This window comes from Amblyomma maculatum, chromosome 3, assembly GCF_055883805.1.
Source record: "Amblyomma maculatum isolate TAMU_Amacu chromosome 3, ASM5588380v1, whole genome shotgun sequence".
NCBI classification, from domain to species: domain Eukaryota; kingdom Metazoa; phylum Arthropoda; class Arachnida; order Ixodida; family Ixodidae; genus Amblyomma; species Amblyomma maculatum.
In genome coordinates, this window is record NC_139346.1 from 95,923,959 (window position 1) to 95,948,824 (window position 24,866).

General features: G+C 49.8%; 1 protein-coding gene across 5 annotated transcripts in view; it reads left to right on the forward strand.

Moving 5' to 3' along the window:
* LOC146195380 (caspase-14-like) overlaps positions 1–24,866 on the forward strand; it is a 68,783-nt gene that overhangs the window by 12,411 nt on the left and 31,506 nt on the right. For 3 of the 5 annotated variants that reach the window (XM_084597810.1, XM_084597812.1, XM_084597811.1), the window contains 2 exons: positions 1,131–1,304; positions 15,542–15,764. In XM_084597810.1, the coding sequence (XP_084453936.1) occupies positions 1,131–1,304; positions 15,542–15,764 (397 nt within the window). The remainder of the gene's footprint in view (positions 1–1,130; positions 1,305–15,541; positions 15,765–24,866) is intronic. The other 2 variants (XM_084597814.1, XM_084597813.1) reach the window with 2 other exon arrangements.

Consider the following 24,866-nt stretch of genomic DNA (forward strand, 5'->3'; position numbering starts at 1 on the left):
CTCTAAACTTTCAGTAGTCTAGTCGGAAGACTACTCTGGTGCTCGTCATCTCCAAGGGTGTATCATATAGTTCTATCAAACGTACACAGCTTTTCTTGAAAGGTTGCATGCAAACAGCTGATCCTGTCCGCGGCACCACAAGCTCTTTTCTGAAACGTTGAACCGCAGAATGGTCACTGAGAAATCGGCCATGTTGCCATTCGTTTCGGCGAACATCACATTTTCTAGAAAGCCACTGTAAACTGTCTCCACATGCCGTTATTCATTGCTAAAGAGGCATTTTATACTCTCATAGGTTGAACGAAAAACAGCATAAATGCGTCGGGGCGTAAAAAAGAAATGCCACACGAAAGTTCTTTGCTCATGGCATTCAAAGCTCTTTCTCCATGTTTGGAAGAGTCCAAAACAACAAAGCCAGCAACTGCAGGATGTCGATACAATTTTGGCTGTCTGTTCACGAGCAGGCATGCCACTTGCCAGATTGTGCCTCAAATTCTGCTCAAGGCCAGTAAATAAGAAGTGGGGCAACTTTAGCTTCCTTAGAAAAATTCTTGACCTATATTTCGGTTTATACAGTATTATTTTCACAAAAAGAGCCTCAAAACGACCTTAAAAATATTTTTGTTGCAAGCATAATTGGGTCAAATCTAGGTTTTCGCATCGAAAGGAGTCAAATCCAAATTATATGATTGTTAATATTGTCTAAATTATTGCAAAAATACAAACATTTTATAGCATCCCGTGTTGAATTTCTCTAACTGATATGTGAAGCAGTCCAAAAATAGTTCGCTTATCTCTGCAGCTTGTGCTGATAACAAACGTTTGCATCATTCCAAGTGTGTGTTTTCATGCACTTAGCTCGTTTCGAAAAAAAAACGAACACTTCATTTCTTTCAATATGGTTCTACTACTATTTAACAATTTCAGATTTGTCTTGTCGTCGCAGTGCCGACACACAAGAGCAACAGTGCTTGCCGATGAAGATTGTTGTCATGAGCACTCTGTGTACAGATTGTGTTGAGCATGGGAACAGAATTGACGTTTTTGTTGCACTGTTTTGAACCCTTAGTGCTGAGTGATTGCTCATTACTGAATACTAATTTTTCTTTCTCCCATCTTCACTTGCTTAGCAGATATACAGCATGGTGCGCTCGCCAAGAGGCTTTTGTGTCATCATCAACAACTACAACTTCGAAGGCGGCGACGAGGCACGTGAAGGCTCCAAGCTCGATGTGAAACGCATGTTTGATCTGTTCAGTGCATTGTACTTCAACTGCATTGTCTATGAAGACCTTAGTGCAGAGGTGAGTCATTCCACTCGGTGTAACTGCTGTCAAATGGACCTTCACATATACTGATCCCGTGCCTAAGTTAAACTGCTTATTTGGAAGCCACATTATTTTCCCTGCTGCTTCTAAACGGCAGTAGCCTCTCTACATGAGATGCTGTTAATGTACTGGGTGAGCGGCTGGCTGGACTTCTGGAGTGTATTTTCTTTCATCACTGTTTCTAATTTCCTCCAAACAGAAACCATGCTTCCTTTCAGTCGGTGTGTACTGACTTATTGAGTGCCGACCCAGTGCCATTATAGGCTTCTTCTTGCCATGTGGCTGAACATATATTAAACAAAAGCGAAACACAGTGCTGGACGTTTTCAAAATCTCCTAGCAGAACAAATTAGCTATGGTTTAACTTGTGGTCAAACCTGGAGTTACGCGAGAGCAATGTGCATGGCTACGCTTAGGCTCGGCTTGAAAGTAAAGACATGACTTTTGCACATAGTAGTTTACTCTATTGTTTCAGCTTTATTTATGCCATAGGGGACACTTTGACTAATAAAGTATGATGAGGCAAAAGCCTCTATGACGCGGTGGTCAAAAGCCATCCACTACGGCACCTTTTTCTTTCTGTTTTCACTCCCACCTTCGCAATGACACTATAGCGTAAGCTACCAGCCAAGACATAAAGCCCCGCTTTAACCGAGCCGTATGAATGTGCCTGCATGATCTAGGCGTAACGTGAATGTAAGGGTATTCGGCAGGCTCAGATATCGCCCTCCCATATGAAAGGAAAGGCCTGAGTTGACAGCGCCTGTCAAACGTAATATCAGGAAGCCCTACGTCCAGTTAGTGCTCGGCCATGTCAGCTTCTAGCTTCCGCCTCCCACGACTTCTCCTCCTCCTCAATGGCTCAAGGTGAATGTAACTAACCATGGCCAAGGTGCGGCCACGACAAAAGTGTGATCATAGCGAAGAAGCGAAGAGGCTGGTGTAGTGTAGCTATCGCTACAAAACCACAAGAGTGGAAGAACTGCTTCATTGGCTCCATCCTGCACCAAAATACAATACTGGGCCAGGACTGAAATTGGCTGCTTTGATGTTTTGCCTTGAAATTTAGCAAAACACATGGTTTGCCACACATTGGGTCTTTGTAATGCCTACAAAAGTTTTACCGAGCCACTCACCATTGTTTATGTACGTGAGTGTGAAAGCATTACAGTACTGTGAATGAAAGCTCTTTGAGTGAGGCTTTCGACGCGTTTTAGTTCTTCCTGCTGGTATTTTATTCGTTGCATGGGCACATTCTATGTAGACGGTAATGCTTCATGCTGCTTTTGGGCGCTGTATTCGCCTTAAGCTTGTCTTTAAAGCATGTAATTGGAGGCATCTATGTTGGTTGAAGTTCCTGTTGCAAGCTATCCTGCAACTTCAATGGTACGTGTATGCTCTGTGCTAGGAGAAATTTTGTGATACCACCTGGAAGATTCTACAGAAAACGGCTGCGGCACAATTGTACGAATTTAGAAAAAACAGGTTCCACATATATACAGTCGTTCCTGGTTAATATGGACACTTTGGTTTCCGCACAAAACTGTCCGTAAAATGAGGCGTCCCTAAAAACAAATTGGAATTCTTTTTCTTTTTTTTAACAAAACAAAAAAATGCTAAGGATAAGGTTTGCTTTATAGCACAATGTAGGCCAGCGATGTTGCCATTACAAGCTACAACAGCATTATCCGAGTCACTGTTATGCTTCATATGCGATGCAATTGAAAACATTGTGCTGCAAATTCATATTGTTCTCGATGACGTTTCATTAATAAATTACTTCTACTTTTCGTCGCTCACGAACCCTTGCTCCGTAACAGCATTTGGTCGGCTGAAAGTTGCTGAATCCAACTTTCTACAAGACGCAAGCTGCTGTCAGAGTTTTGTTTAAGTGAATTCACGCAAAGCAAAAACAAAATTGTAACGTGCATCGACTGCGCAACTTCGCAGTGTAAAATATGAAACTATAAGCGACAACGGCAATCAATCAGTCATTGACACTACGTTCATGTGGTATCTGTGAACAAAATCTAGAAGAGAAATTATTTTTCGAGATGGTGTAACGGTCTAGTTTTCATGACTGTCAATATTAACGCGACAAAAATACATGGACCCTTATGGTATTGGTGCATTCTCCTTGTCTATTGTCCGAACAGCGAGTTTCTGTATTAACGAGACGTAAGTGATGGAAAAAGTTTGGTCCCCATAGAAACTGTCCATAATTCGAGTCGTTCATATTAACGGGATTCGTATTAACGAGGCACGACTGTATTGCTCAGTGGCAAGTATATATACAGTCGAACCCGGATAATTCGAATTTTGGTTATATCGAACTTACGGAATATCCCCTTGAAAATCACATGTAAAAGTATAGGAAATCTGCGTTGTATATCGAACTTAATTTCACCGGTCGTTTGGTATATCGAACTCCGCACCGCGCATTGGACGGTGCGCTTTCCCGAAAGACGATCGCATCAACCTCGGCCGTTTAGCGCGTGACGTTTTCAAGCCACGCACGGAAGGAACGAGAGGACACAGTTCAGCAACGGTTGGTCTAGGGCGGTGCCTCGCCCTTTACCCAAAGGCGCGCGCGTCTGCCGCTCTAGCACACGACGTTTGCAAGCCATGTGCGTGAAGGAACGAGAGGGATCCGATGCAGCCATGGTGTTTGGAAGAGAGGAAACATGCGATAGAGCCAAGCGCAAGGGTGTGCCCACTCCTCTCCCCGTCCTCTCTCTTTCCCGATCTTCTTTCGGAGTAGCACACACTACGCATGCGCGGACAAGCCAGCTGAGTTCGTGGTAGACGCTTTCTCCAGTGTTTGTTGTGAAGTCCCTGCACGCAGCAGCTGACATATGCGATGCGCATTTCTTGTCGTCGTGCTGAACATGCCTAAGCCATAGCTATGGCGGCTGCGGACTAAAAAGCGGCAGTTCATTTTTTTCTTTTGCGGGAGCCGTCTATTTTTGCCGCCGTGGTGAACGTGAGGCGTAGTGTATGCTATGGTGGCTGCGGACGTAAGAAATTTCTTTGGGGAGAGTTTCCTTACTTCTACTGAACGTGCGGCGCAGCGTAAGCTGTGACGGCTGCGAACCTTAAGAGGCCGTTTTTTGTTATTTTTTTGTGAGTCGTCCATTTCTACATCTATAAATCAAGCACGTGCTCAGGGTCAGCTGCGATCATGACACCGACTTTTAGGATTGTTCGCTTCAAACAGCCTTTGCAGCTATCACAGTTTCTAATGATTTTGTTGCAGTGGACCACGCCCGCCCCAAGCGTGGCAGCTTTTTGTTGTGAGAGTCGTCCATTCTTACATTTATAAATCAACGAAAACACGGCATCAGCTGCGATCATGACACCGACTTTTAGCATTGTTCGCTTCAAGCAGCATTTGCAGCTATCACGTTTTCTAATTATTTTGTGGCAGTGTACTATGCCTGCCCCAAGCGCAGCGTGATAAATGTCCGTGAAATGAGGCAAACGGTGGCCGTCGGCGTCATCAAGTCTGTGAAGCCCAAGGAGGCATCTAGTGGCAAGGTCACCAAGGCCGCTGAGAAGGCCCAGAAGAAGAAATAACTATGGCTGCTTGGCAGGGCCTCTGAAGAGCAGCAGCACGCATGCTGGCCCCAAGCTGGGAAATGGCTCCTAGCTCACTTTTTGGTTACCCTCTTTCTCAACCTTTGGTTGCTATGTCAGTGTCAACGCAAAGAGTTCAGGAGGAAAAAAGTCTGCGCCCCCTACCTGATGAGATGTTGTCATTGGGTGTTTCTGTTTTAAAAGTGACGCAAATAAAGCCAAGCTGTATCGCCCTGAACCAGGCTTGTGCAATCACGCCATCATGGGCACTCTGTCAAGTTCGCTTCCTGGCACCACGGGATCTATCAAAAGTGCAGTCAAAATATCAACACGCCTGACGTTATCACTGCGTTGCATCTTGGCACGCTGCCAATAAATAAGAGCTGTGGATGCGACGGTCGAAACGGAGGGACGTGCTACGAAGCGCTTGCTTTTTTTTTTCAAATTCTCGGGGCCAAAGTGGGGAATGGGTTAATATGCGAATGGGTTGATTACGCGACAAATACAATATCATTTTTCACGATCGGAAGTGGAGTCGGAAGCCGATTTTTGTATATCGAATTATCGATATATCGAACTATTTCGCGATCCCCTTCGAGTTCGATATATCCGGGTTCGACTGTACTTGAACGACAAGCATAGGATTAAGGGGGTGATAGCGTCAGCTGTGTGGGTTGCATCGGGCGATGCATTGGGGAGGCTCAGCTTGTTTTGAGTGTTCTGTGGCCTGCTTAAAAATATCGCCCAATTTTTCTTGCCATGGTGGAGATTTTTATGATGCCATTTCCCGAGCTTGAACGAATAATGCCATCAGATTTTCTTGTAGTACTAGAAGTAAAGAATTTGCATTAAAGTCCAATCCAATTATGAGTCCCTCGAGAAGTGGGGCAAATACGGTCGCTGTACTTTTATGTAAACCAATTTACTAATTGAGTGCAGGTCTTCATCGAAAACTGAGACAGGTACTTTCCTTCCTTTTATCATAAAACCTTACACAACAAAAAACATTACTGAAATGGCAAGGGGGTGTTAAAAACGCTATCACATGCACCCCTAAGGCGAATGCACCCCTTAAGCATCCCCGTAATTTTTTTCCTCAGATATAGCGTATTTTCATAGATCTAAGCACTGCTCGATTCAAAGCAACCTCTCCCCATTCTCGCAAAAGAGTTTTTTGAAAAGGGGTTTTGTGTGAATTTAAGCATTCCTTTTTTCCAAGGTAGAGCTGATATCTAAGGTCTCCGATCACGCTTTCTCACTCTGTCGCAGTCTTGAGGTGGCACAGCATCCGCGGCATGAATAAAGTCACTTTAAGCACAATCTCCAGCTTCATATTGTTACTTTAGGCGATGCATGCGCTGACATACGCATAAGAAGGAAAAAGAAGAATCTGAGTAGTTTGGGTGAAGACGACGACGTCCGAGCAGTGTCGGCTAGTGCCTGCAGGAAAGGCCTGTTCTGTGAAAGCCTTGTCTCCCGTCTCCGCTCTCTGAACACTCAAGCTGAACTACCCCCGTAACATTTTGGTGGAGGCGCTTTCGATCCCCTTGCCACAGCTCCTCGTATTTCCGCGCCAGAAACCTGGATTTACGCAGTGGACGCCATCTCCCCGAGCTCACCCCACCGACTGCCACAGAAAGCATGGCATCCCAGGACGCATCACCAGCTGCGCACACTCCACCTGCCCCCATGGTCTTAACCAAAATCCGCCATCCGCCTGTTTTTAACGGCGAAGACAAGACGAATGTTGAAGATTGGCTCGATGAGTACGAAAGGTGCAGCTAGAACAACCGGTGGGATGCTAGCATAATGCTTGCCAACATCATCTTCTACCTAGCGGGAACAGCGAAAACCTGGTTTACCAACCACGAACAGGAGATGCCTACTTGGAACATCTGCAAACAAAAACTTCAGGACTTGTTTGGCAAGCCGATTGGGCGAGCTCTAGCAGCCAAAAAAGACCTGGCTACTCGTGATCAATCGTCAACCGAATCATACCTCGCCTACATACAGGACGTCCTAGCCCTGTGTCGAAAGGTAAACGTCTCTATGACCGAAGATGATAAAGTGGGCCATATACTTAAGGGTATCGCTGATGATGCATTCAACATACTTCTCAGCAAAGACTGCTCTACGGTGGACTCAGTCCTACAAGTCTGTCGCCGTTTCGAACAGGCGAAGCAGCGCCGCATCGTCCATCGGTTTGAGCGCTTTCCCAACACGGCGACTACATCATCATGTGACGATCTGCCTACTTTGTAGCAGCCTTCAAGTCAGAACAACCTCACTACCATCGTCCGCAGGGACATCGAGGCCTTGACTCCTGTTGCACTTACATTACCTCCTCCAGAGCCAACAATAGCTATGATACAGGCTGTCGTCCGCCAAGAATTCGTGAATGTGGGCCTCGTCTCCAATCCTACCACGCCACCCCGTGCACCACAGCCAATAGCAGTGGTCGCTGCTGCTGCCACAAGACCGCCCGACACACCGCGCTACCCTACCCGCAGTCCTGTGGAGTGGCGCACTTCTGATGATAGGCCTATCTGCTTTGTCTGCTGTCGAGGTGGCCATACGTCCTGCTATTGCCGCCGCCGCCCGGCGGCCCCCTTTCGCCCCTATTACAGCCCTTTTCGCCATGACTACTATGCACCACGGTGAGTTTCTGTCACCCAAGCACATCCTCGTACTGAGAACATTGAGCAAGCCCGTCGTCCCAGCCGTTCGCCATCGCCTCAAGTTCACCGTTCCCGATCACCTACTTCTCGCCGAAGCTTGTCCCCGACGTACCAAGGCCCTTACTCGGGAAACTAGGCAACGCAGCGCCCGGACGTGACGCTGCGTTGCCAACCCAGACAGCCAACCAGGCCTGTTTCGACCATAGCACCACGCCGCAACCTGATCAATGTCCTCGTAGATAGAGTCCATGTGCCCGCTCTCATTGACACTGGAGCCCATATTTCAGTCCTTAGTTCATCGTTCCACCAGCGCCTCAAAAAAGTTCTCACGCCCGCTAACACCTCTACAGTTCGTGTTGCTGATGGCATCAGTGCTACCAGCATGGGAATGTGCACTGCGCGCGTTAGCATCGCCGGCCACTACGTCCTTGTGCTTTTCGTCGTCCTTACTACTTGTCAAGACGTCATTTTAGGCCTAGACTTTTAACAGCCCATTCCGCCCTCATTGACTGTTCCTCCGGACTTCTGCGCCTAGTCCTGCCCTATAGTGTTCACGACCCTAATGCTGACCATTCCCAGCCTCGTCTCTGCTGCAGTACATTTACTCGCCTACATCCCGAGGCGGCAGTATACGTGCCCATGTCACCCTCTACTTCCCTGCCTAACGGCGACTACGTTGTCAACCCCATCACTGACGTCAATCTACAGCGCAACATCGTCCTACCTCATAACATTGCACACGTCGCGAATACCCTCACCTATATTCCCGCACTCAACTTCAGCATGTCTTCGCAAGTTCTCCCAGAGGGTATTTTTCTTGCCTTACCTTACCTTACCTTGCCTTTTCTTACCTTTGGCAGTGCTGTCCGACGGTCACGCCGAGGTACCTGCTCAACCCGTCCCGTCACATAGTCCGGAGGGCCGCATCTCAGCCATGGTTGCCTCTGACCTGCGCCCCGAATATGCCAGTGCCCTTGCCGGCCTTTTGCGGTCATACAGCGACATTTTTGACTTCGGTCACGGATCCCTGGCCAAACGTGCGTCGTCACACATCGCATCAATACTGGAGATGACCGCTCTATTCACCGACGGCCTTACAGAGTTGCTCTTTCCGAACGCCGGATCATTCAGGAAGAACTGGAGAAAATGTTGACCAGCAACATTATTAAGCCGTCGAGCAGCCCCTGGGCGTCTCCGGTGGTACTCGTCAAAAAGAAAGACAACAGCGGGAGGTTTTACGTAGATTATCGACACCTAAACAAGGTAACAAAGAAAGCCGTGTACCCTCTTCCAAGGATCGATGACGCCCTCGACTGCCTGCATGGTGCCAAATACTTCTCCTCCATCGATCTCCGTTCTGGATATTGGCAGATCTCTGATGACGAAAGAGATCGCGAGAAGACGGCTTTTGTCACCCCGGATGGCCTCTACCAATTCCAGGTGATGCCTTTCGGCTTATGTAATGCTCCTGCGACCTTCGAGCGCATGATGGAATCCTTCCTACGCGGGTTCAAATGGACCACATGTCTGTGCTACCTCGATGACGTCATCGTATTTTCATCAACCTTTGAGGGCCACCTCAATTGTGTTTCGGCTATTCTTGGCGTCTTCCGAAGAGCTGGTCTTCAGTTGAACTCCAAGAAGTGTAGCTTTGGTTGCCGGGAACTCAAGGTCTTAGGACATTTAGTCAACACCCATGGCGTCCAGCCGGATCCCGACAAAATTCGCGCTGTAAGTGGTTTTCCTACACCGAAATCTCGCAGCGACGTGCGTAGCTTCCTCGAACTTTGCTCTTATTTACGGCGATTTGTACCAAACTTCGCGGTGATCGCCAATCCACTTACGCCGCTTCTGAAAAAAGAGGTCTCTTTTTCCTGGGGCCACGAACCATCGGCCATCCTTCGCCGCTCTTACTGGCCATCTCACCGGCCCGCCAGTGTTGGCTCACTTCAATCCGTCAGCGCGCACAGAAGTACGCACCGACTCAAGTGGTCATGGGATTGGTGCTGTTCTCGCACAACGTCAGCTCGGTTCCTCTCGCGTCATCGCCTATGCCAGCCGACTCCTCTCTGCGGCCGAACAGAGTTATTCCATAACTGAACGTGAGTGCTTAGCCCTAGTTTGGACAATTACGAAGTTCCGCCCTTACTTGTATGGCCGGCACTTCACAATAGTCACTGAACACCACGCATTGTGTTGGATTTTTACGCTCAAAGACCCCATTGGCCGCCAAGGACGTTGGGCCTTGCGCCTTCAGGAGTACAACTTTTCAGTGGTATATAAGTCTGGGCAGTTGCATCGAGATGCGGAGTGCCTGTCCCGTCATCCAGTCGACCCACCAAGCCAACCTGAATGTGACAACGACGCTTTCGTGCTCTCTATTTCTGACTTCCAACATTCGCCGTGAGCAACGCCAGGACCCTCAGCTTCGCGAAATTATCAATCGCCTCAGTGCCCATCACCATGACCCTTCCCTTCGTTTGTTTGCTCTCCACGACGGCACTTTATACCGGCAAAATATGCGACCTGATGGCCCCGACCTTCTACTAGTAGTCCCTCAGCACTTACGCGCAGCCTTCCTTGAACAGCTTCCCGACGTTCCCACAGCGGGTCATCTAGGCGTCTCTCGCACATACGACAGTGTGCGCCGTCGGTTCTTTTGGCCAGGCCTATACTGCACAGTCCGCCGCTACGTGGCTGCCTGTGACCGCTGTCAACGGCGCAAAAAGCCATCAGTTTTACGAGCTGAACTTTTGCAGCCGATTGACATCCCCATAGACCTATTTTCTCGAGTGGGTCTGGATCTTTTAGGAACTTTTACACTGTCCGCATCGGGGAACAGATGGATTGCGGTGGTCACTGATTACACCACACGCTACGCGGACGCACGAGCAATTCCAACCAGTTGTGCAACTGATGTCGCTGCTTTCCTCCTCAACGATGTTATACTTATCCATGCAGCACCTCGCCAACTGCTCACCGACCGTGGCCGTTGCTTTCTTGCGCGTATAGTCGACGAGATCCTACGGTTGGGTAACGTTCATCATTCTTTCACGACTGCCTACCATTCACAGACGAACGGGCTTTCCGAACGCCTTAACCGGACACTAACTGACATGCTGTCAATGTACGTTTCTGATGACCACAGCGACTGGGATATAACACTCCCGTTTGTCACATTGGCATACAATTCGTCGCGTCACGACACTATCGGCTACTCCCCTTTCTATCTTCTATACGGCCGTGAACCTCTGCTTCCTTTGGACAGCCTGCTTCCTTCTGTTGCCACTGCCAGCTCATATGCTCGTGACGCCATAGCCCTAGCTGACGCTGCCCGCATTGTTGCTCGCAACCGACTCGCAGCCTTCTTGCACTCCCAGAAACGTCGCTATGATTTCTCTCATCGCAACACCCAGTATTCTTCGGGTCTCTCGTGCTGCTTTGGACCCCAGCTCGCCGCGTCGGCCTCTCGGAAAAACTTTTGCCCCGTTATACAGGACACTACCGTATTTTACGAAAAGTTACACCAGTGGCATACGAAATTGCGTCCTTGCATCCCGCACGCCATACCTCTACACCACGCACCGAGACGGTCCATGTTGAACGCCTAAAGCCGTACTACACGTACCCTGGTTTGGACGCTAGTACGCACCGGGACGGTGCTTTTCAGCCGGCGGGGTAGTGTTACGTTAGGCGATGCATGCGCTTATATGCGCATAAGAAGGAAAAAGAAGAATCTGAGTAGTTTCGGCGAAGACCACGACGTTCGAGCAGTGTCGACTGGTGCCTGCATGAAAGGCCTGTTCAGTGAAAGCCTTGTCTCCCATCTCCGCTCTTTGAACCCTGAAGCTGAACTATCCCCGTAACAATATTTTGCTATGTTCCTTCACTACATGACAGATGGCAGCACAGAACGCTGAAAGCCAACCAAAAGCGACGGCGATAACTCTATCAGCGTGTTCTTACATTTGCCTGACACCGGCAGTGTTTGCCGGATTTCATGCACATCGTGGGTGCATTTTATTTTCGTATTAGTTTGGAGTGTGTTAGAGAAATGTAACTGAGGTCGAAACGAGTTTGTAGAGGGCTGCATACAACTTGAACTTTAGCTGACCTGTAATGCAGTTTGCCGAGCATGTTTGCTAAGTTTGATAGCAAAATAAATTATTTCTTGCTCCCTTTTAGCCAAGATATCGCCGTGGAAAGAATAGGGGAGGGCTCATTTCAGATGTTTGAAATCTAGGCATCCCCTTAACTTTGGGAACTACAATCGCGAAAAAGGGGGTGCCTTGAAGTGGGTAAATAGAGTATATATAATTCAACTTAAACTTGTTTTAGTTGCTCTATTGCCCTATTCCATAGGTACCAAAGTATTGCAAGACTATATTTCTATTGCTTAATGTAAATTTTAAAACATACATTATTCTAAATGGTTTAAAAGAACTTGTAGACTGGCTAGATGGTTTTCAGCTTCAGACGGCATTCTTAGCGCTAAATGAACACGCACACATAAAAGAAAAAAAGGAAAGGAAGCGCCTGTCCCGTGTTCTTCCTTTTCTTTCATGTGTGTGTGTGTGTGTGTTTTAACGCTAACAGTGCCGTCTGAATACATTATTGTAAATTTCTCATGATGTTTACAAGCCTCCGTCCCCCCCCCCTCCCTCTATGCTACCTTTTGTTAGCATGTTCCGCATTTCGTTAGTCAAAAGGTGGTCTCCATAGCTGCTGAAAAACTGATATTTTTCAGCTCTAACAGCTGCTCTGAATCCTATTTTGGCCATCCCACCACTGAAAGGTTACCCTTCAGTGTCATCTACTCTGCCTGGGACCACTACTGGCCAGTGTCCAAGAATTTGTCAGCACAGGCATAGGATCGGAGAGGATGTGCGCAAGATACAGAACAGAAATAGGCTGCTCATTGATGTGAACCCCAAACTAGTGGCGGTGCTTGATGGCATCAAAGTGGTAGGGTGCACGTTTGGATCTCTGTCAAAATAAAATATGCGGAACACTTTGGTCACATCTGCTGTTTGGTTAAAATGTGCACAAGCAAGCATTACGTTTGCTACTACAGTAGAACCCCGCTATAGTAAACGCTGATGCAGTAAAAACTCGGATATAGTAAAGTGAAACCGAAGTCCCAGTTCATCTTCCATAGACAACAGGGCATTTTTCGCCATAGTAAAGACGGTTTCGATTTGTTATATATAGTAAAGTGCGCCTGGCCCGACGACTCCCATGATATGACATCGCCGCCCGCGCACTATTTAGACTCGCGAGGAAAATATTTTTTTTTCTTTTACTTTACGGAGGCCTTATAGCCGTGAGTGAAAGCATGCAGCGCATAGGGAAAAAAAGTAAAGCGGTCTACAAACATGGAAAGGAGGCGGGCCGGTCCCTTCAGAAAATAAGGGAGAGTAAATGTGAAGCAAGAAATAGGAAAGGGGAAGAAGTGGGCAAACATTCAGAGCACTGTGCAGCACAAAGCATGAGGCAGCAGAGGCAAGAAGTGGAGGTGCAGCGTTTGTAGTCTTGCAGTACTTGACTGCCATGCACATTTATCATTTATTGCCTTTTAAAAGCAAGAAACAGCAAAAAGTGGCACCTTATTCATTCAAGGCTTTGATTTTCACATGAAATCAAACTTGGTTGTATTCACAGCTACGTTGTCCTCATGCTTAAGAGGTACTTCCGCAAAATGCAAAAAATCCTTATACCTGAAAACAATTGCACGAAGAGAGGATAAGAGAGAGTGAATATATTTTAGTGTTTTTTTCATTAAGCAACAAGATGCGTTCAGTAAGTGGCCATTTAACTATCAGAGAGCATCTTCAAGACCATGTCATCACCATCAACTGCTACAGCGAAGACCCTGATATTGTAAAGATTTTTGCTGGTCCCTGTGACTTTACTATAAAGGGGTTCTACTGTAGTATGTTCCGAATTATTTCTCAGGACAGAAGTTTTATTTTAGACATGTATGCTTAAAACGCGATTTAACAAAATTGAGAAGGGCTGCAAAATATTTTGTTAACTCAGGAACTTCGTTAAATTGAATAAGGCATTGCTAGGACACTTAATTCGATACATTCGATTATATGATGCAGCAGCACATTGAAAGCAACAGCTGTTTCATATTTGAGAGGTGTAAATGTGTCGAAAATAATTCACTAGGACGTAGGAAAGACACAGCTAGAATATCTAACTAAACAACAGACTACAAAAAGTGCAACAGAGCCGTCAGGTGAATTTAACTCAAAATTATAATTCACGTTTCATAATCCCGTAGTTTGTTAAAAGCAGGACATAGGTGCTTTGTGACCTTACCATTGGCTAGCAATTAGTATAATTTGTGGTGCTGTCCGAAGAAAGCACCAAAATTAACTTTTACAGCTTCATTTCTCAGCAATAAGTTAATTAAATCGGGACAGATTAGGCACAAACTTGGTTTTGTTATTTCACGTTGGTCAAAGCATTGGTCACGATGGGCGTCTGATGCGGAAGTGGGATATATTCGATTGTACAGTCTTGTTGATATGTCTTGAAGCCAAAGGATTTTCTTCTCAGCCACAAAATGAAGCCGTTACGGTGCCATTAAACTCTAAAGGGCTGTGCAGTGCTATGAGACAGTTTCTTGCTGGGATAAGAAATCATTTCCTATCATTTTAAACACCCTTCATCAGTCCGTGAAAAAAAAACGGTGCCTTTAAAAACACTGCCGACGAGGGAGGTTTTGAGTGCGGCAGCAGTCATACCATCGTCAGAGCCATGCGAACATCTTGCATGTGCTTCGCTTCTTGCCATAGAAACTGTGATTCTATTCGTTGTCGAGCTGCAGAAGTAGCAATTGCTATGACCGCATGCACACAGATATCACTATGGCAGGGCCCCTCCCTCTTATCGCCTCTATTCTTGTGACTTTAGGAAGGAAGAAAAGGAAATGCACAGGCCTGCCAACTGTACATGTTTTGGCCATTTTAGAGCGCAGTTCATTGGCACCCGTTCTTGCGTTTCACGTCATCGCCGCCGTCAGTGTTATTTGTAACCTGCTCCGCAGCCGGGGCAGCGCGCTTCTGCCACCGCTCGTAGCTGCGCAGAACCGCTTTGACTTGACTCGCTAGCGGCGTCAGTGGCATCAGTCAGTCGCTGCTATTTCTTCGCCACGCAACATTACTGTGGGGCCCATGTGCCGCCTCCCGGGACTTCCCGATCCACAAACCTTCCTTCATGACAGTCAAGAACTGCTAGTAGAGTGTTCCTTGAAGGAACAGGTATGAAAATAAAGTTGTCTGTAATTAAACATGCATGTTTTGTTCAAATTCTTTGCCTCAATCTATCGAAAAGCTGAAACAACTAATGAGCTGCATTCACATTTCGCATTAGGAAGGAACATAATCATCGGCAATTTTTTCTCATCTTTTTGAGATGCGTGTTTAGTCAGCAAAGCCTGTGAACTTTGAGTAGAAAGGAATCAAATTAGAGCTTTTTTTCAATGCAAGGAATAGAGAATGGTAATTGCTTGAGGGTAGAAATGTGTTCCGAAACAGTGTTAGAATGCTCCAGAACGTTCAGCTTGTTGCTTCAATGCTGCTCGAAAGTAGCCTTTTTACTGCTGCCGAAGCTGCTGCAATATACTTGAGCCTCCTTTCCACCCTTTTTCACATATGGTTTTCCAATTATGCATCGAAAGGAACTTGCTCAACTTCTAATATCCTCATCTGGCCTATGGAGTTCAGAACGCTCCTTTGGATCTTGGATTTTTCGGTACCATGGTTGAACTTCGTGTTTCTTTGGGGGGGCCCAGTTTTGCTAATGTGTCACTCGTGTTTCATCATAATGCGGAGTTATGTTTGATTAAGGGCTTGAGCTTGCTGTACACTTGCATTAATTCGCAATGACCTTAGTGTTTGCACTGCGCTTTTATGAGCAACTTTCTCCCTTCCTACCACTGATGTCTAGGAAATGAAGCAGCAGCTGTTGTGGGTGGCTCAAGCAGAGCAGCAACAGGATGTGGACTGTCTCGTGGTGATCCTCATGTCGCATGGTGAGGAGGACTGGATTAAAGGCAGCGATGGTGAGAAACTTCACCTGCTTGATGACGTTTACGTCCTGTTCAACGACGATAACTGCCCCGCCCTCAGGGAGAAACCGAAGCTGTTTTTCATTCAAGCCTGTCGAGGAGGTATGTGCTTTTGGCGTCATTTCACTCTTTTCTTATTGCCGGTATTTTTGCACAGCTGTTTTACTGTAAATGGCTGGGCCAGGCTTGGCTGCCTTTGCATATGTGAGTGCACTTTAAAAGGCTCGCTCCATGGGGTGAGATATAGTACAGAAGAAACCCCACATTGTGTGGGCGATTCCTCTGCCCTAGGGATGCGCACGACAAACACACAGTGCGCCATATGATAAACATCTTTAATCTCACGTTAAGCGCGGGCGTCGTCGAGGCCGTCCGGGGTCGTCGTCCGGGTGGCTGCGGGTCGTTCTCGTGGAGAGGTCCAGGGGAGAAGCAGGAGCGACGAGCCAGGGACCAAGAAGCCAGAGACCAAGAGAGTGCGAGACGGCGGCGCGTGCCTTCTTTTATAGCCCCCTCGCGCGGGACCGGTTATCCCCGCGCGAGCGGGGAGAGGTAAACAGGCACGCGCGCAGGGAGCATTGGGAAGTGGCGCGGCCTTCGAATGCGCGGCGCGCCACGAGCCCTACATCTTCCCCCCCCCCTCAGCGTCCGACCCGGGCTCCGCCAACAGCCGGGCCATGTCCATGTCCGAACCCGGGTCAGCGTAAAATATGAAAGCTTGTCGCCTGGCTCTGGCGGGATGCCATCTCAGCTGGTCCGTGGGACGGGAGAAGCAGCAGGCATGGCGGGACTGTTCCGGCTGGTCCCTCTCCGGCAGCGGCCACATCCTCGGGGTCACAGCGCAGCTGGGCTTGGCCCCGGATACGCCTGGCAGCGGCCCTGAGCTGCTGCTCTACATCGTTGACCCCTTTCCACGTGGCGCCGTGCTGGATGCACATTGCAGCAGGCGTTTTCGCCCCGGGCACACCTGGCTTCCTGAGGCCCGTACTCCAGGCCTGGGCAGCGGGCTCCACTCCAGACGCGTTGAAGACGGCCAGCATGGCCGCGCTGGTCACAATAATGGGCCACAAACCACTACAAACTGGGGGGATACCCAATGTTTAAGTGGCCCCTCCTTGAACCAAGCGCTGGGTGCGGTTTCCCGCCCCAGCGACGGTGGTTCATCTGGCTGCTGCAAAAATCTTATCAGAATGCATTCTGAAAGAAGCAAAGACGTTAGACAAAGTAGTGCACTACCTTGGCCTCAGATTATAGCGTCGGTTGCGAACCGGGTTGCTGCCTGTACGCCTTACTTTTGGGGAGATCGCTGCATCGCTTTGAGCTTCCCCGGCTTCGCAGTTATCGTCCTTGCGAAGGTGGTAAGCTTTCAAGTCTGCGACGTGCACCGGACCAGCGGTTTCACCGCTCGCCAACAACCACAGCTGGTAGGTGAGTGGCGTAGTCCGTGCCGTAACTTCGAACGGTCCAACCCACTTGTGCGCTAGCGACGCGGCGAAACCACGCGCTGCGTTACTAAGCGGGTGCGTTCTTTTCAGTACCAAGTCGCCCGTGTTGAAAACGACGTGAGGACGACCTTTGTTGTACTGATCCGCTTGCTCCATGCGCGCGACATCGAGGTTTTCACGAGCCGCGCGCTGCGCTGCCTCAAGGCGCTCGCGGAGCTTTGCCGCGTACTGCGTAAGCGGAGGGGGCGCGGGCCCCGCCGCGTCAAGTAGGGCGTTCTCTAGCGGAAAAGCGATCTCTTTCCCAAAATTCAAGTAAGCAGGTGTCATACCCACCGACCTGTTCACGGTTGTTCTAGTGGCGAAAGCCAGTTTGGACAGCCATGCGTCCCAATCTCTGTGCTGCTCGGTCGTCGCGACCAGCATACTCTTAACATTCCGATTCACTCTCTCGGTTATGTTGCTCTGAGCGTGGTAGGGACTCGTTTTCCTGTGGCGGATTTGAGGCGCCCGACAGGAATCAACAAAGACTTTGCTTGTGAAATACGAGGCATTGTCTGTAATCAGGTCGGAAGGGAAACCGAAACGAGTGAATGTCTCCAACAGTTTCTCCCAAATCCGTTCTGACACAAGCTTCCTAAGGGGGAAAACCTCAACCCACTTGGAATAGTGGTCCGTTATTACCAGGATATATTGGTGTCCGCGCGCGGAGCGAGGGAGGGGTCCCATGATATCGCACGCGACCACTTGCCACGGATAGTTGCTAACTACCGGCTTCATCATGCCAGCGGGTTTCCCCGCCCGAAGCTTGGCTACCTGGTAAACAGGACATGTACGGGCGTAACCCAGCACATCCTTTCTCATAACTGGCCAGGTCGCGACACGGCATAACTTGTCGTAAGTCTTACTGCCGCTGCCATGGCCTGCCAGCGCTGAGTCATGGAAGTACTGGAGGAATCGTTTCCGCAACTTCCTCGGGACCACGACTCGGAAGGGGGATGCAATCGCCTCTTCCTCGTCAAGTTGGGGGATGTAGCGGAGCAGTAAGCCATCATCGCCCAGCAGATACGCGTCGTACTTGCCCTCAGCGTTCCCGGTGCAAGCTGCACTACTCGCAAGCTCTATCAGCACCCGCTGGCATAGACCGTCTGCTTTCTGGGCCTCAATTAGCTCTTCCCTACTGACCGCTACTCCCCAAGACAGATTTCTCTGTGCCTCGCTTCTTGGCAGGCGAGTAGTCGCCGCCACCAGCTGCTGCGCCTCTCTCTCTCGCAGCACAGCGCGGCAACTCTGTCCGCCTCCTTTCTCTCTTTAACTACGCAGGGCGCGACACTCGCGTCCGCCCTCTCCTCAAAGCTGGCCTGCGCCTCTTCTGCGCTTCTGCCAGCCTTCAACGGTGCGCGCGATAACGCATCGGCCACTTTATTCATGCTGCCCCGGTGGTACTCAATGGCGTACGCGTAACGTTGCAACGTCAGCGCCCATCTCGCGAGTCTGCCTGCGGGGTTTTTCAGCCTCTTTAACCACGAAAGTGCTAGGTGATCTGTCTGCACGGTGAAAACCGCTCCGTCTAGGTACATGTCGAACTTTGACAATGTGAACATTATTGCCAGGCATTCCTTTTCGGTCACGGAGTAATTCCGCTCCGCCGATGTGAGCGTGCGGCTAGCGAACGCGACAGGGCGCAGCTTGCCCTCGTGTTTCTGCAACAAAACAGCTCTTACACCGGCATCACTAGCATCTGTCTGCAAGACAAACGGCTTGTTCAGGTCGGGGAGGCGCAAACTAGCGGTGTTCGCTATCGCGCGAGCCAAGGCAACAAAAACATCGTTCTGTTCCTTGCCCCAGACCCACTTCGAGCCTTTCCGCAACAGCTGGTTCAACGGCCTAGCGAGCTCTGAACAACTAGGGATGAATTGTCTGTAGAAGGCAACCATTCCCAAAAACCTCTGCAATCTTTTCACGTCCGTCGGGCAGGGGTAGTTCAGAATTGCCTGCAGTTTGTCATCGTTCGGTCTCAAAGTGCCATCATCAACCACAAATCCCAAGAGGTTCACTCTCTTTGATGCCAACTACACTTTCTTTGGGTTGATCGTTATACCCGCACATCTCATTCTTTCAAGAACGGAATTCAGGTGAATGAGATGCTATTCGAACGACTGTGAGAACATCACGACGTCGTCGAGGTACGCCATCGCGTAGTTGAACCTTGCATCGCCCAGCACGATGTCCATCAATCGCATGAACGTGCTCGGTGCATTAGACAAACCAAACGGGAGTCGAGTAAATTCGAAGAGCCCGCGGTGACAGGTGAATGCGGTTTTCTGAATGTCACCTTCCGCCACCTCAATCTGCAGGTACCCTCTGCTTGCATCCAGGACTGTGAAGAACCTTGCGTTCCCTAACGCGTACATCACAGCCTCGATCGACTGGAAAGGGTACGCAACCGTAGGCGTTAGTGGGTTGAGCTTTCGATAATCAACACACAGCCTGACCGAACCATCTTTCTTTGGCGCTAGAACCACTGGGGACGCCCAGGGACTTTGTAAGGGTCTCACCGCGCCGGTATCTATCATCTCGTCAAGGGCGCTGTCGAGAAGCTGTCTCTTATGCGCGCTTAACGGCCGCGGGTTACATCTGAAAGGGCGCGCATCACCCGTTTCGATCTCGTGCTGAAGCAAGTCGGTCCTGCCTGGTTTCTCTGTGAAACAATCCGAAAACGGGAGTAAAGTTTCTACGAGCCTTCGGCGCTGACTACCGATTCCCGAGAAGGACGCGATAATTGCTTCTAATGGGCTACCATTCAGTGTCGCGGGGGAGCCCTCTGCCACAAAAGCGTGAACGCTCGCTCGCTCAGCGACGCATTCCTGTTTGGGTGCGCTAACAAAGGGAATGAGGGGGGTGAAGGGGCTGTAGCGATAGCCGTTCTCCCCCATGTCAAGCACAATGCCTTCGCTCGAAAGAAAATCTCTTCCCAGAATAACTGGTATGGCTAAGCCGGGCAGATAGACGAAGCGATGCCTCCGCTTCCTGCCGTCGAAACGCAGGACCAGACGCACCGCTCCTTCTGCTTTTGTCGTCCCTGCTGCTAAGCTCAAAGGGGTTTCTGCTGGCCTTACACGGATGTTACATCTACGGCAGGCCTCGAAAACATCATCACCGACCAATGACAGAGTTGAGCCCGTGTCAACGAGTGCCGAGTAGCTTTGACCAACTAACCGCACTAGCATAAAAGGGCTCGAGCGCGACAACATTCCTTGCGCTCTACAGGCGAGGGGGACAAAAGCCTCTGCGCCCCCGGGGCGGTCGCCCGGTGACGCGGCGTGGGAGTACATTTCCCATTTTCCGCCGTGACTACCACGAAATTCTCCCGCCGACGGCGACAGGCTGGTGTTACCAATTATGGCCGCCGGCGGTCCGCGTTTCCCTGCGTACGCCTTGCTTGACACTCTCGTGCCACGTGGCCCGGCTGGTTGCAATTCCAGCAAAGCCGATCGTTCACATGCCGGGCGGTCGGGGGATGCCGCGTTCCACGAAGCGGTTGGGGACGTATTTTCCCTCTCTCCGCGCCTATGCGGACGTCGCTGGCGAGCCCAGCTCGACGCCGCTGCTCGAACGCGTACGGGTCAAGAGCGCGAGGAATATCGGAGCCTTCCGCTGGCCTTTCCTGCCCAACCGTCATTACGTCTGCGCCCCTGGCGCGCGGCGCGGAGTCTTGGCCTCCGGCCCAGGCGCATCGCGGCTCTAGCGATTCGGTTGGCCTGGGGGGTGGCTGGTAGCGCAATTCAGCGAGTAAATCCGCCTGTACTACCTTCGCTTCCTGTGCTAGGGCCTCGAGGTTTGCAAAACCACGTCCCCGCAAATACGGCTTGAAGCGCGGATGGCATTGCCTCATCACGCGCGCGACCTGTTCAAGATCGGTTGCCGTGGGATCTGCCCTCTTGTAGAGCTCCTGCATTGCGCGTACATACTCGAGGAGGCTCTCCTCTGGGTGCTGTGTGCGCAACGCTAGCTCCTCAAGCATCCGGCGTTCGTAATCGGGCGGGAAGAACTCGGCGCGGAAGCGATCTGTGAAGTCTGCCATCGACTGGAAGGCCGGCTGGCAGCATCTCCACCGCGCCACGCTCTCAACAAGTGCCACGGGGATTACCTGCGCTAGCACCACGTCGTCTGGGGAACCCAGTGCCGTCTGACAATCATCGAGTTCTTGCAGGAACTCGTGGACTGACTTTACGTCCGTGTAACCGGAAAAGGAGGGAACCTCTACATTTATCCGCGGACGCGAGACTGCCGCCGCAGCTGTGGCTTGGTTGGCGCTAGCCACCGAACCGAGCTGAAGGGTGAACACCGACAACACCTCGTTCATCTGCCTCATCAGGGCGGCCGCGTCGGTAACCTGCGCAGACTCTACCGCGTCCTTTACCTCACTTCCGGACGCACTGGCGTCCGAAGCGGCGGCCCTATCTGGCGCGTCTTTTCTCGGAGGCATTGCACTCAACAACTAAGGCCGGTCGGGAGCCTAAACGCGCACGACTACCACCTAGCCCGCATCAAGAGGCTAGTCACAAAGGCTAAACACTTCATAAAACTAACATATGCACAAAAAAATTAAAACACAAACCGCCCGACACTAACAAACACACACATAACCCAAAACAAAATTAAAACACTGTACAAACACTACTATACTACACTCCGTGTCATCTGCACACACGATAGCCCTAAACTCAAAATGACGTCGCGCCTAACATACAAAGGACCGGCCGATCGTGTTGCCGTGCGCTGCCACGTTGGCAGAAAAATCGTCCACATGGGTGCTAATTCAGCCCCACGTTGGGCGCCAGTTGTGGGCGATTCCTCTGCCCGAGGGATGCGCACGACAAACACACAGTGCGCCGTATGATAAACATCTTTAATCTCACGTTAAGCGCGGGCGTCGTCGAGGCCGTCCGGGGTCGTCGTCCGGGTGGCTGTGGGTCGTTCTCGTGGAGAGGTCCAGGGGAGAAGCAGGAGCGACGAGCCAGGGACCAAGAAGCCAGAGACCAAGAGAGGGCGAGACGGCGGCGCGTGCCTTCTTTTATAGCCCCCTCGCGCGGAACCGGTTATCCCCGCGCGAGCGGGGAGAGGGAAACAGGCACGCGCGCAGGGAGCATTGGGAAGTGGCGCGGCCTTCGAATGCGCGGCGCGCCACGAGCCCTACAATTGAGAAACACTCATATATCCGAAATTTCAGGTGACTCAGCTCTGGTGAAGCCAACTTAAAGTCGGCCTTTTTTCATGTTTCTTACTTGTGTCCTCTTTTTTATGCATTGTATGACTCCCGGCACAACGAACGCCACTTCAACGAAATTTTCGCCACAACGAAATATTTTCTATTCCCCGCGAAGCCCCCATAGGAAGTAATGTTTAAAAATTTTCTCCAAAGCGAATTATTTGTGAGTACGCGTTCACTTCAATGAATTTTTCGTAAGCGTTCGCCATTCAATGAGCCGTCCATTTTAGAAATTTTGCGGCTGTACGGCGTGGCTCGTCTTCGTCGCTGTCGGCTGAAGGCAAATCCAACGAAATCCACTGTCGCCAGCTGTCCCTCCCCTGTTTTCACATCGCGTCGCCGGCATCGCATCGCCATTTTCTCGTGTGTCATTCATGAGGATTATCGACCACGACCTCGCCGTTTCTGCCAGTCGCTACAATGTGGAGATCGCCACCAACTAAAAAACGAGTTTCTTCCGCTTGAAGATAAGGCCGCCATCATCGCCCAAGCGGACAGTAGACGGAAGAAGGCGCTCATTGCAGCGGACTTCGGCATCGCCCAGAGTTCGCTGTAGATGATTTCGAAAATCAAGGACAGCGTAAGCAAGGCACTTGCGTCGGGAACATCGGCCAAACATAATAAAGTGACGCAGCCGACGTATTACGAGCTGGGCAAGGCTGTCTACACGTCATTTGTAGACACTCGAGCGAAAAATATCCCGCTCAGTGGGCATATTATGCAGCAGAAGGCCCTTAACTATGGCTGCTTACTAGGCCTAGACGATTTCAAGGCCAGTACAGGATGGCTAAATCGTTTTAAAGCTAGGCACAATGTCATCGGAAAGGTTTTGTGCGGTAAATCTGCTTCAGCGGACAAGGAAGGTGTCTCAGCATTGCTGCAAATAACTTTCCTGACATCATGAGTCGGTACGCTCCATCCGATATATACAATGCCGAAGAGCCTGCCCTCTTCGACGAGATGCTCCCAGCGAAGACTCTCGACTTTAAAGGTCAACGTTGCCACGGTGGAAAACATAGTAAAAAAAGAATTACTCTGTTGCTATGCACTAACTTGGACGGGTCGGATAAGTGCCCTCCATTAGTAATCGCGAAGAGTGCAAAACCGCGATGCTTTAAGGGAAATCGAAGCCTTCCTGTAAAACATGTTGGGAACGCTTGTGCATGGATGACTCGTGCCGTCTTTGCAGACTGGGTGAGTGCACTTGACAGTGATATGAGCAGACAAAACCGTAAGGTTTGCTTGCTCGTAGACAATTTTTCGGCCCATCGCATTGACGACGTGAAGCTGACAAGTGGTCAGTTGTGCTACTTCCCGTTCAACTGCACTTCTGTAATTCAACCGCTCGATCAGGGAATTATACGGAGTGCAAAGTGTGCCTACAATTAGCGGCTTATCCAGCGGTTTCTCCAGAACACTCAGACGGGAAGACAAACGAAAGTGGACCTCTTCATGGCACAGCAAATGATGGCTGCTTTATGGATTGTCACACCGAGTACTCTTATCAGCAACTGCTTCAAGCTCCCCTGTTTTATTCTTGGCGCGGTGACCAGCACCATCGCAGCCCCAGAAGACGGCATACCGTCGTCATCGACCCCAGAGATTGATGCGGCATGGTGTTCGCTTCAAGAGACTGGCAGCATTTCTGCTGACACACAGCTGGAAGACTTCCTCGGCGTTGACGCGGAGGTGGCTGTTCACGAGGAACTGAACGACGAGTACAATATAAAATTGTCCGTGAAGTAGAAGAACCGTCCGATGATGACGACTCCGTTAAGGATAAAACTGCCTCAGTGACCAAGTGCCAGGTAATGGATGCCTTCGACGTGATCCGGCAATTCCTTGGCACTCACGATGATGATGTTGCCATGGCTTAGCAAAGTGCGAAACTCGTGTGACGCCGTGCTGGCGGTGAAACCAAAGCAGAAAAAGCTAACAGAATTCTGGAGATAAAATAGTGTGGTTTCCAGAGTCATTTTTTGCCCTTTTTTTCGAATTTCTTGACAACGAAATTTCTATTGCGCCCCGTGAATTTTGTTGTGGCGGGAGTCAACTGTAATATCGGTAACCCCTACTGACTCGAACCATCCCTTTTTACCCACCGCCTGGCCGGAAACCAAGCAACAGAGGTGGTTTGCTTTTGTTAAAATCAGTGTATTAGCTATCTAGATATGCCTGTTAAGGTTCCCTGAAAGATGTTTCCAAAACCGTTTTTTAGCATATTCATTATGTAATGGAAATGCCATTGAGCAGTTCTGTCACGTGCAGAACCTGAAAGGCGAGGTGGAAATTTACAAGTCATTAAACATTTCTGGTTTCGATTCTTGTGAGTATCCTGCGGTTCTGGGCTGTTGCCAAAGACCCCATGCATGCACAGTCTAGTCCACACAAAGTCAGAAGCGGAGCTCTATCACTGGTTCATTAGCGTCGCAGTGAAGAATGCGGGCTGGTCACCGGCTTGGCAGGAGGCCGCGGTGGGTCTCCCTTTGCACT